This window comes from Leucopleurus acutus (assembly GCF_964270905.1).
Source record: "Leucopleurus acutus genome assembly, chromosome: 5".
Classification (NCBI taxonomy): Eukaryota; Metazoa; Chordata; class Mammalia; order Artiodactyla; family Delphinidae; genus Leucopleurus; species Leucopleurus acutus.
In genome coordinates, this window is record NC_139147.1 from 107,858,219 (window position 1) to 107,871,767 (window position 13,549).

The 13,549-nt window shown below is 37.8% G+C and overlaps 1 protein-coding gene across 2 annotated transcripts in view; it reads right to left on the reverse strand.

Moving 5' to 3' along the window:
- The window catches only part of LEKR1 (leucine, glutamate and lysine rich 1), a 271,409-nt gene that overhangs the window by 84,072 nt on the left and 173,788 nt on the right, over positions 1 to 13,549 (reverse strand). For both annotated transcript variants that reach the window (XM_082840350.1, XM_082840351.1), the window contains one exon: positions 3,914 to 3,995. In XM_082840350.1, the coding sequence (XP_082696476.1) occupies positions 3,914 to 3,995 (82 nt within the window). The remainder of the gene's footprint in view (positions 1 to 3,913; positions 3,996 to 13,549) is intronic.

Sequence of the window (13,549 nt, forward strand, 5' to 3'; positions counted from 1 at the left end):
AATCTGAAAGAGAAATTAAGGAAACACTCCCATTTACCACTGCAACGAAAAGAATAAAATACCTAGGAATAAACCTACCCAGGGAGACAAAAGACCTGTATGCAGAAAACTATAAGACACTGATGAAAGAAATTAAAGATGATACAAACAGATGGAGAGATATACCATGTTCTTGTATTGGAAGAATCAATATTGTGAAAATGACTATACTACCCAAAGCAATCTACAGATTCAATGCAATCCCTATCAAATAACCAATGGTATTTTTTACAGAACTAGAACAAAAAATCTTAAAATTTGTATGGAGACACAAAAGACCCCAAATAGCCTAAGCAGTCTTGAGGGAATAAAACGGAGTTGGAGGAATCAGACTCCCTGACTTCAGACTATACTACAAAGCTACAGTAATCAAGACAATATGGTACTGGCACAAAAACAGAAACGTAGATCAATGGAACAAGATAGAAAGCCCAGAGATAAACCCACGCACCTGTGGTCAACTAATCTATGACAAAGGAGTCAAGGATATACTATGGAGAAAAGACAGTCTCTTCAATAAGTGGTGCTGGGAAAACTGGACAGCTACATGTGAAAGAATGAAAGTAGAACACTCCGTGACACCATACACAAAAATAAACTCAAAATGGATTAGAGACCTAAATGTAAGACCAGACACTATAAAACTCTTAGAGGAAAACATAGGCAGAATACTCTATGACATAAATCACAGCAAGATCTTTTATGATCCACCTCCTAGAGTAATGGAAATAAAAATAAACAAATGGGACCTAATGAAACCTAAAAGCTTTTGCGCAGCAAAGGAAACCATAAACAAGATGAAAAATAAATAAATAAATAAAAGAAATAGTACTCTGGATATTTTACAGGGGCATTTTCTTTCTTTTTTTTAACATCTTTATTGGGGTATAATTGCTTTACAATGGTGTGTTAGTTTCTGCTTTATAACAAATTGAATCAGTCATACATAAACATATGTTCCCATATGTCTTCCCTCTTGCGTCTCCCTCCCTCCCACCCTCCCTATCCCACCCCTCCAGGCTGTCACAAAGCACCGAGCCAATATCCCTGTACCATGCGGCTGCTTCCCACTAGCTATCTACCTTACTACGTTTGTTAGTGTGTATATGCCCATGACTCTCTCTCGCCCTGTCACAGCTCACCCTTCCCCCTCCCCATAACCTCAAGTCCGTTCTCTAGGAGGTCTGTGTCTTTATTCCTGCCTTACCCCTAGGTTCTTCATGACATTTTTTTTCCCTTAAATTCCATATATATGTGTTAGCATACGGTATTTGTCTTTTTCTTTCTGACTTACTTCACTCTGTATGACAGACTCTAGGTCTATCCACCTCATTACAAATAGCTCAATTTCGTTTCTTTTTATGGCTGAGTAATATTCCATTGTATATATGTGCCACATCTTCTTTATCCATTCATCCGATGATGGGCACTTAGGTTGTTTCCATCTCCGGGCTATTGTAAATAGAGCTGCAATGAACATTTTGGTACATGACTCTTTTTGAATTTTGGTTTTGTCAGGGTATATGCCCAGTAGTGGGATTGCTGGGTTTTATGGTAGTTCTATTTGTAGTCTTTTAAGGAACCTCCATACTGTTCTCCATAGTGGCTGAACCAATTCACATTCCCACCAGCAGTGCAAGAGTGTTCCCTTTTCTCCACACCCTCTCCAGCATTTATTGTTTCTAGATTTTTTGATGATGGCCATTCTGACTGGTGTGAGATGATATCTCATTGTAGTTTTGATTTGCATTTCTCTAATGATTAATGATGTTGAGCATTCTTTCATGTGTTTGTTGGCAGTCTGTATATCTTCTTTGGAGGAATGTCTATTTAGGTCTTCTGCCCATTTTTGGATTGGGTTGTTTGTTCTTTTGTTATTGAGCTGCATGAGCTGCTTGTAAATTTTGGAGATTAATCATTTGTCGGTTGCTTCATTTGCAAATATTTTCTCCCATTCTGAGGGTTTTCTTTTTGTCTTGTTTATGGTTTCCTTTGCTGTGCAAAAGCTTTTAAGTTTCATTAGGTCCCATTTGTTTATTTTTGTTTTTATTTCCATTACTCTAGGAGATGGGTCGGAAAGGATCTTGCTGTGATTTATGTCATAGAGTGTTTTGCCTATGTTTTCCTCTAAGAGTTTGATAGTTTCTGGCCTTACATTTAGGTCTTTAATCCATTTTGAGCTTATTTTTGTGTATGGTGTTAGAGAGTGATCTAATCTCATACTTTTACATGTACCTGTCCAGTTTTCCCAGCACCACTTATTGAAGAGGCTGTCCTTTCTCCACCGTACATTACTGCCACCTTTATCAAAGATAAGGTGTCCATATGTGCATGGGTTTATCTTTGGGCTTTCTATCCTGTTCCATTGATCTATCTTTCTGTTTTGTGCCAGTATCATACCATCTTGATAACTGTAGCTTTGTAGTATAGTCTGAAGTCAGGGAGCCTGATTCCTCCAGTTCCTTCTTTCGTTCTCAAGATTGCTTTGGCTATTCGGGGTCTTTTGTGTTTCCATACAAATTGCAAAATTTTTTGTTCTAGTTCTGTGAAAAATGCCAGTGGTAGTTTAATAGGGATTGCATTGAATCTGTAGATTGCTTTGGGTAGTAGAGTCATTTTCACAATGTTGATTCTTCCAATCCAAGAACATGGTATATCTCTCCATCTATTTGTATCATCTTTAATTTCTTTCATCAGTGTCTTACAATTTTCTGCATACAGGTCTTTTGTCTCCTTAGGTAGGTTTATTCCTAGATATTTTATTCTTTTTGTTGCAATGGTAAATGGGAGTGTTTTCTTGATTTCACTTTCAGATTTTTCATCATTACTGTATATAGGAATGCCAGAGATTTCTGTGCATTAATTTTGTATCCTGCCAGTTTACCAAGTTCATTGATTAGCTCTAGTAGTTTCCTGGTAGCATCTTTAGGATTCTCTATGTATAGGATCATGTCATCTGCAAACAGTGACAGCTTTACTTCTTCTTTTCCAATTTGGATTCCTTTTATTTCCTTTTCTTCTCTGATTGCTGTGGCTAAAACTTCCAAAACTATGTTGAATAAGAGTGGTGAGAGTGGGCAACCTTGTCTTGTTCCTGATCTTAGTGGAAATGCTTTCAGTTTTTCACCATTGAGGATGATGTTTGCTGTGGGCTTGTCATATATGGCCTTTATTATGTTGAGGAAAGTTCCCTCTATGCCTACTTTCTGCAGGGTTTTTATCATAAATGGGTGTTGAATTTTGTCAAAAGCTTTCTCTGCATCTATTGAGATGATCATATGGTTTTTCTCCTTCAATTTGTTAATATTGTTTATCACATTGATAGATTTGCGTATATTGAAGAATACTTGCATTCCTGGAATAAACCTACAGGGGCATTTTCTTATCATTTGTTTTCTAATATTTTTTTCTCACTTTTATAAGGCATAAGCAGTCCAGAATTTCAAAGTTACTCAACTGTCTTTTTGAACCTAAATTGATTATTTATTTATTATACAGCAGGTTCTTATTAGTTATCTATTTTATACATATTAGTGTATATATGTCAATCCCAATAATCTTATGAAACATTTTCAATGTTGTTTCTTCCAGACAGATAATAAAGAGATAATAAGACAAAAAGTTCAGAGAATATTAAGTTACTATATTTGAATGATCAGGGAAAGCTTTAATACCTGGATAGGTAAGTTTCTTACTGAGATAAAGAAACATTTAATATATTTAAAAATATTTACAGGTCCTTCAATATAGGCCAGAAAAGTAGCTGAGAAAAATTGCAGTAGTACCAACACATCCAAATTACTGCCCAGAGTCACAGAGAATACATGGGGGTCTTTCTAAATTCTTACAGGCTGTTTAATGTTTACCATCTTACATGAGCTTTTCTCTGTAGTTGTCCATCTCAGTCACTGCCTTCTGAAGTTTTAGCCCACGTGCTTCAATCTCACACTGTAAATCTGGAATGACATAATGTGTTCTTCTGATTAGTACATTTTAAGTGTCCAGATATTTTCATAGAGTAAACCACATTCTTTTAGCATTGCCACTCACCTCCTGAAGAATAATGCAGCTGTTTATTCCACTTTGCTTGGATGACCATATGTAGCTCATCCCTACTCTGAAATCCCACAGAATTAATAGGTTTTGACAGACTCAATTTATTGGCCTCTTTCTGCCCCCAACGTCATGCTAATTTTCAAACAGCTAATAGGCTAAATTTTACTGATGTTTTCAAAGGAAATTTATGTCACTGGCACACATATGAATTTTTGGTCATATGGCTCACTTCTGAAACACTTGACTTTCTGAGCTAGCTCTTGTGGCCTGGAACTTAGAAGTATTGCTAAGGCCTCCCAGTAGAACTGAAATAGATAAACCACGTGCAAGGCTTCCAGTAAAGAATCTGTTAACTCTGGGTAGTGTCTAATAGGCATTTTAATGACTTTCAAGCCAAGAAAATACAAGCAGGCAATTGGCTTCCACAGAGTCTTGAACTGAGGAATTCAAGTAGTGTTTGAGAAATATTATTCAGGCAGCCACGTCTCACATGTGTGGATGCAGAACTGAAACTAAAGCAGAAAGAACATATGGCTTGAATGATCTGAGACCCACCATTAGCCTGTGTGTGTGGACTAAGATCTGAACCCCAGCCCCAATAACAGCCCTTGCTGGTACTCTTTTCGGGAAAAGGTGGAAAACAAATTTACACAGGTGGATTAACTGACTTCTATGAAGAAAATAATTTTAAACGTTGAAATTTATAAAATTTCCATGTTACATCTGTTCAGGTGTTTTAATAACATATTTTTAATAGTAAACTTTAAAATCTTTTTAAAAAATTTTTGATAGATCTTTATTGGAGTATAATTGTTTCACAATAAATACTGTGTTAGTTGATGTTGCACAACAAAGTGAATCAGCCATATGCATATACATGTCCCCATATCCCCTCCTTCTTGAGCCTCCCTCCCATCCTCCCTATCCCATCCCTCTAGGTCATCACAAAGCACTGAGCCGATCTCCCTGTGCTATGCTGCTGCTTCCAACCAGCCAATTATTTTACATTTGGTAGTGTATACATGTCGATGCTACTCTCACTTCGCCCCAGCTTCGCTCTCCCACCCCATGTCCTCAAGTCCATTTTCTATGCCTACCTCTTTATTCCTGCCCTGCAACTAGGTTCATCAATACCACCCTTTTATTTTTAGATTCCATATATATGCATTAGCATATGGTATTTGTTTTTCTCTTTCTGACTTACTTCACTCTGTATGACAGACTCTAGGTCCACCCACCTCACTACAAATAACTCAATTTCATTTCTTTTTATGGCTGAGTAATATTCCATTGTATACATGTGCCACATCTTCTTTATCCAATCATCTATCAATGGACATTTAGGTTGCTTCCATATCCTGGCTATTGTAAATAGTGCTGCAATGAACATTGTGGTACAGGTCTCTCTTTTTTTTTTTTTTTGCGGTACGCAGGCCTCTCACTGTTGTGGCCTCTCCCGTTGTGGAGCACAGGCTCCAGATGCGCAGGCTCAGCTGCCACGGCTCATGGGCCTAGCTGCTCCATGGCATGTGGGATCTTCCCGGACTGGGGCACAAACCTGTGTCCCGTGCATCGGCAGGCGGACTCTCAACCACTGCACCACCAGGGAAGCCCACATGTCTCTTTTTGAATTATGGTTTTCTCAGGGTATATGCCCAGTAGTGGGATTGCTGGGTCATATGGCAATTCTATATTTAGTTTTTTAAGGAACCTCCATACTATTCTCCATAGTGGTTGTATCAATTTACATTCCCACCAACAGTGCAGGAGGGTTCCCTTTTCACCATACCCTTTCCAGCATTTATTGTTTCTAGATTTTTTGATAATGGCCATTCTGACTGGTATGAGGTGATACCTCATTGTAGTTTTGATTTGCATTTCTCTAATAATTAGTGATGTTGAGCATCTTTTCATGTGCCTCTTGGCCATCTGTATGTCTTCATTGGTGAAATATGTATTTAAGTCTTCCACCCGTTTTTTTAACTGGATTATTTGTTTTTTTGATATTGAGCTCCATGAGCTATTTGTATATTTTGGAGATTAATCCTTTGTCTGTTGTTTCATCTGCAAATATTTTCTCCCATTCTGCGGGTTGTCTTTTTGTATTGTTTATGGTTTCTGTTGTTATGCAAAAGCTTTTAAGTTTAATTAGTTTCCATTTGATTATTTCTGTTTTTATATCCATTACTCTAGGAGGTGGGTCAAAAAAGATCTTGCTGTGGTTTATGTCAAAGAGTGTTTTTCCTATGTTTTCCTCTAAGAGTTTTATAGTGTATTGTCTTGCATTTAAGCCTTTAATCCATTTGGAGCTTATTTTTGGGTATGGTGTTAGGTAGTGTTCTAATTTCATTCTTTTACATGTAGCTGTCCAGTTTTCCCAGCACCACTTATTGAAGAGGTTGTCTTTTCTCCATTGTATGTTCTTGCCTCCTTTATCATAAATTAGGTGATCATATGTGCATGTGTTTATCTCTGGGCACTCTATCATGTACCATTGATTTATATTTTTGTTTTTGTGCCAGTACCATACTCTCTTGATTACTGTAGCTTTGTGGTACAGTTTGAAGTCGGGGAGCCTGATTCCTCCAACTCCGTTTTTCTTTCTCAAGATTGCTTTGGTTATTCAGGGTCTTTTGTTTCCTTATGAATTGTAAGATTTTTTGTTCTAATTCTGTGAAGAAAGCCATTGATAGTTTGATAGGGATTGCACTGAATCTGTAGCTTGCTTTGGGTACTATAGTCATTTTCACAATATTGATTCTTCCAGTCCAAGGACATGGTATATTTCTCCATCTGTTTATGTCATCTTTGATTTCTGTCATCAGTGTCTTATAATTTTCTGAGTACAGGTCTTTTGTCTCCTTAGCTAGGTTTATTCCTAGGTACTTTCTTCTTTTTGTTGCAATGGTAAATGGGAGTGTTTCCTTAATTTCTCTTTCTGATTTTTGTTGTTGGTGTACAGGAATGCCGGAGATTTCTGTGCATTAATTTTGTATCCTGCAACCTTACCAAATATCAGTGATATTGGTCTATAATTTTCTTTCTTTGTGATATATTTTTCTGGTTTTGTTATCAGGGTAATGGTGGCTTCATAGGATGAATTTGGGAGTTAAACTTTAAAAACTTTATGCATCCATACAAATATATAAAATTTCTATACATATCTTCAGTCTGCCTTCTTAACTTTGTTTCATGAAAATGAGGCAGTTCCTTAAATCAGAAAATAAATTCACTCTAAACAAATGTTTTAATTAGAATTTACTAGATATTGGTATAAATTTTTATGTTTATTCAGCATGTTCACATATATTAATGTTATCCCTCAAATTGCTACATAAGTGCAAATAGCCCCATTTTTCAGATGATGAGAAATGAGATTTTCTTTGATTCTCTTGCCTAGTATCTTACAGTGAATAAATGCATTAGCCAGCAGTCAAACTGACAAGATTTTAAACTCGGGTAAGGGCATCTATTTGAGAGAATGGCTCCTTAAATAAATAAATAATTCAATATGGACTTAACTTGGTAGATAATATTTGTATGGTACATCTTTTCCACTTATCAAGTGATATCATTATATGAGAGAAAAGATAAAATAACATACACATAGAAAATGTAGTTTTGAGGGTAACCAGTTGAAACAAGGCAATCGCTAATGAATGTTGCATAATGTGTTGCTTTGTTATTAAGTACATGTGGGCTTCCAGAGGGTTCTATTCACACAGGCACAGCTAAAACATTTCTGCCTATCCTCTGAAAAATGAGGGAAGGAAGCTGATGTTTGTTGATTGTATACTTATTCCAGGCAATGTGCAGGGTGCTTTCTCCTATTTCATTTAATTCATAGTCACAACTATCACGAAAAACAGATACACAAACACAGACTGAAGGGGTTAGTGCACCACGGCTAGCCCGGAGGGAGTCCGGGAAAAAATCTGGACCTGCCAAAGAAGCAAGAGACTTTATCTTCCCTCTTTATTTCCTGGTAGGAGAGGAGAGAGGATTAAGAGCACTGCTTAAAGGAGCTCCAGAGACAGGCGCGAGCCGCGGCTAACAGCGCGGACCCCAGAGATGGGCAGGAGATGCTAAGGCTGCTGCTGCCAACACCAAGAAGCCTGTGTGCGAGCACAGGTCACTATCCACACCTCCCTTCCGGGGAGACTGTGCAGCGCGCCACTGCCAGGGTCCCGGGATCCAGGGACAACTTGCCCAGGAGAACGTACGACGCGCCTCAGGCTGGCGCAACGTCACGCCAGCCTCTGCCGCCATAGGCTCACCCCACACTACGTGCCCCTCCCTCCACCCGGCCTGACTGAGCCAGAGCCCCCGAATCAGCGGCTCCTTTAATCCCGCCTGTCTGAGCGAAGAACAGACACCCTCCGGCGACCTACACGCAGAGGCGGGGCCAAATCCAAAGCTGAACCCTGGGAGCTGTGAGAACAAAGAAGAGAAAGGGAAATCTCTCCCAGCAGCCTCAGGAGCAGCGGATTAAAGCTCCACAATCAACTTGATGTACCCTGCATCTGTGGAATACCTCAATACACAATGAATCATCCCAAATTGAGGAGGTGTACGTTTAGAGCAAGATTTATTATTTTTTCCCCTTTTCCTCTTTTTGTGAGTGTGTATGCTTCTGTGTGAGATTTTGTCTGTATAGCTTTGCTTTCACCATTTGTCCTAGGATTCAATCCGTCCGTTTTTTTTTTACTTAAAGAATTTTTTTTTCTTAATAATTATTTTTTTATTTGAATAACTTTATTTTATTTTACCTTACCTTATTTTATTTTCTTTTATCCTCTTTCTTTCTTTCTACTTTTTCTCCCCTTTATTCTGAGCCGTGTGGATGAAACGCTCTTGGTGCTGCAGCCAGGAGTCAGTGCTGAGCCTCTGAGGTGGGAGAGCCAACTTCAGGACACTGGTCCACAAGAGATCTCCCAGCTCCACATAATATCAAATGGTGAAAATCTCCCAGAAATCTCCATCTCAACACCAACACCAAGCTTCACTCAACGACCAGCAAGCTACAGTGCTGGACACCCTATGCCAAACAACTAGCAAGACAGGAACACAGCCCTACCCATTAGCAGAGAGGCTGCCTAAAATCATAACAAGTCCACAGACACCCCAAAACACACCACCAGACGTGGACCTGCCCACCAGAAAGACAAGATCCAGAAGAAGAAGAGAAAAAGAAAGGGACTGAGAAAATATTTGAAGAGATTATAGTTGAAAACTTCCCTAATATGGGAAAGGAAATAGTTAAGTCCAGGAAGCACAGAGAGTCCCATACAGGATAAATCCAAGGAGAAACACACCAAGACACATATTAATCAAACTGTCAAAAATTAAATACAAAGAAAACATATTAAAAGCAGCAAGGGAAAAACAACAAATAACACACAAGGGAATCCCCATAAGGTTAACAGCTGATCTTTCAGCAGAAACTCTGCAAGCCAGAAGGGACTGGCAGGACATATTTAAAGTGATGAAGGAGAAAAACCTACAACCAAGATTACTCTACCCAGCAAGGATCTCATTCAGATTTGATGGAGAAATTAAAACCTTTACAGACAAGCAAAACCTGAGAGAGTTCAGCACCACCAAACCAGCTTTACAACAAATGCTAAAGGATCTTCTCTAGGCACGAAACACAAGAGAAGAAAAAGACCTATAATAACAAAACCAAAACAATTAAGAAAATGGGAATAGGAACATACATATCGATAATTACCTTAAATGTAACTGGACTAAATGCTCCCACCAAAAGACACAGACTGGCTGAATGGATACAAAAACAAGACCCATATATATGCTGTCTACAAGAGACCCACTTCAGACCTAGAGACACATACAGATTGAAAGTGAGGGGATGGGAAAAGATATTCCATGCAAATGGAAACCAAAAGAAAGCTGGAGTAGCAATTCTCATATCAGACAAAATAGACTTTAAAATAAAGACTATTAGAAGAGACAAAGAAGGACATTACATAATGATCAAGTGGTCGATCCAAGAAGAAGATATAACAATTGTAAATATTTATGCACCCAACATAGGAGCACCTCAATACATAAGGCCAATACTAACAGCTATAAAAGGGGAAATCGACAGTAACACATTCATAGTAGGGGACTTTAACACCCCACTTTTACCAATGGACAGATCATCCAAAATGAAAATAAATAAGGAAACACAAGCTTTAAATGATAAATTAAACAAGATGGACTTAATTGATACTTATAGGACATTCCATCCAAAAACGACAGAGTACACATTTTTCTCAAGTGCTCATGGAACGTTCTCCAGGATAGATCATATCTTGGGTCACAAATCAAGCCTTGGTAAATTTAAGAAAATTGAAATTGTATCAAGTATCTTTTCCAACCACAACGCTATGCAACTAGATATCAATTACAGGAAAAGATCTGTAAAAAATACAAACACATGGAGGCTAAACAATACACTACTTAATAATGAAGTGATCACTGAAGAAATCAAAGAGGAAATCAAAAAATACCTAAAAACAAATGACAGTGGAGACACGAAGACCCAAAACCTATGGGATGCAGCAAAGCAGTTCTAAGAGGGAAGTTTATAGCAATACAATCCTACCTTAAGAAACAGGAAACATCTTGAATAAAAAACCTAACCTTGCACCTAAAGCAATTAGAGAAAGAAGAACCAAAAAACCCCAAAGTTAGCAGAAGGAAAGAAATCATAAAGATCAGATCAGAAATAAATGAAAAAGAAATGAAGGAAACGATAGCAAAGATCAATAAAACTAAAAGCTGTTTCTTTGAGAAGATATACAAAATTGATAAACCATTAGCCAGACTCATCAAGGAAAAAAGGGAGAAGACTCAAATCAGCAGAATTAGAAATGAAAAAGGAGAAGTAACAACTGACACTGGAGAAATACAAAAGATCATGAGAGATTACTACAAGCAACCTTATGCCAAAAAAATGGACAACCTGGAAGAAATGGACACGTTCTTAGAAACGAACAACCTGCCAAGATTGAATCAGGAAGAAACAGAAAATATGAACAGACCAATCACAAGCACTGAAATTGAAACTGTGATTAAAAATCTTCCAACAAACAAAAGCCCAGGACCAGATGGCTTCACAGGCGAATTCTTTCAAACATTTAAAGAAGAGCTAACACCTATCCTTCTCAAACTCTTCCAAAATATAGCAGAGGGAGGAACACTCCCTAACTCATTCTACGAGGCCACCATCACCCTGATACCAAAACCAGACAAGGATGTCACAAAGAAAGAAAACTACAGGCCAATATCACTGATGAACATAGATGCAAAAATCCTCAACAAAATACTAGCAAACAGAATCCAACAGCACATTAAAAGGATCATACACCATGATCAAGTGGGGTTTATTCCAGGAATGCAAAGATTCTTCCATATACGCAAATCAATCAATGTGATACACCATATTAACAAATTGAAGGAGAAAAACCATATGGTCATCTCAATAGATGCAGAGAAAGCTTTCGAAAAAATTCAACACCCATTTATGATAAAAATCCTCCAGAAAGTAGGCATAGAGGGAACTTTCCTCAACATAATAAAGGTCATATGACAAACCCACAGCCAACATCGTCCTCAATGGTGAAAAACTGAAAGCATTTCCACTAAGATCAGGAACAAGACAAGGTTGCCCACTCTCACCACTCTTATTCAACATAGTTTTGGAAGTTTTAGCCACAGCAATCAGAGAAGAAAAGGAAATAAAAGGAATCCAAATGAGAAAAGAAGAAGTAAAACTGTCACTGTTTACAGATGACATGATCCTATACATAGAGAATCCTAAAGATGCTACCAGAAAACTACTAGAGCTAATCAATGATTTTGGTAAAGTAGCAGGATACAAAATTCATGCACAGAAATCTCTGGCATTCCTATACAGTAATGATGAAAAATCTGAAAGTGAAATCAGGAAAACACTCCCATTTACCAATGCAACGAAAAGAATAAAATATCTAGGAATAAACCTACCTAAGGAGATAAAAGACCTGTATGGAGAAAATTATAAGACACTGATGAAAGAAATTAAAGATGATACAAATAGATGGAGAGATATACCATGTTCTTGGATTGGAAGAATCAACATTGTGAAAATGACTCTACTACCCAAAGCAATCTACAGATTCAATGCAATCCCTATCAAACTACCACTGTCATTTTTCACAGAACTAGAACAAAATTTGTATGGAGACACAAAAGACCCCGAATAGCCAAAGCAATCTTGAGAACGAAAAATGGAGCTGGAAGAATCAGGCTCCCTGACTTCAGACTATACTACAAAGCTACAGTAATCAAGACAGTATGGTACTGGCACAAAAACAGAAATATCGATCAATGGAACAGGATAGAAAGCCCAGAGATAAACCCATGCACATATGGTCACCTTATCTTTGATAAAGGAGGCAGGGATGTACAGTGGAGAAAGGACAGCCTCTTCAATAAGTGGTGCTGGGAAAACTGGACAGGTACATTGAAAACTATAAGATTAGATCACTCCCTAACACCATACACAAAAATAAGGTCAAAATGGATTAAAGACCTAAATGTAAGGCCAGAAACTGTTAAACTCTTAGACGAAAACATAGGCAGAACACTCTATGACATAAATCACAGCAAGATCCTTTTTGACCCACCTCCTAGAGAAATGGAAATCAAAACAAAAAGAAACAAATGGGACCTAATGAAACTTCAAAGCTTTTGCACAGCAAAGGAAACCATAAACAAGACCAAAAGACAACCCTCAGAATGGGAGAAAGTATTTGCAAATGAAGCAACTGACAAAGGATTAATCTCCAAAATTTACAAGCAGCTCATGCAGCTCAATAACAAACAAACAAACAACCTAATCCAAAAATGGGCAGAAGACCTAAATAGACATTTCTCCAAAGAAGATATACAGACTACTAACAAACACATGAAAGAATGCTCAACATCATTAATCATTAGAGAAATGCAAATCAAAACTACAATGAGATATCATCTCACACCAGTCAGAATGGCCATCATCAAAAAAATCTAGAAACAATAAATGCTGGAGAGGGTGTGGAGAAAAGGGAAAACTCTTTCACTGCTGGTGGGAATGTGAATTGGTACAGCCACTGTGGAGAACAGTATGGAGGTTCCTTAAAAAACTGCAAATAGAACTACCGTATGACCCAGCAATCCCACTACTGGGCATATACCCTGAGAAAACCAAAATTCAAAAAGAGTCATGTGCCAAAATGTTCATTGCAGCTCTATTTATAATAGCCAGGAGATGGAAACAACCTATGTGTCCATCATCGGATGAATGGATAAAGAAGATGTGGCACATATATACAATGGAATATTACTCAGCCATAAAAAGAAACGGAATTGAGCTATTTGTAATGAGGTGGACAGACCTAGAGTCTGTCATACAGAGTGAAGTAAG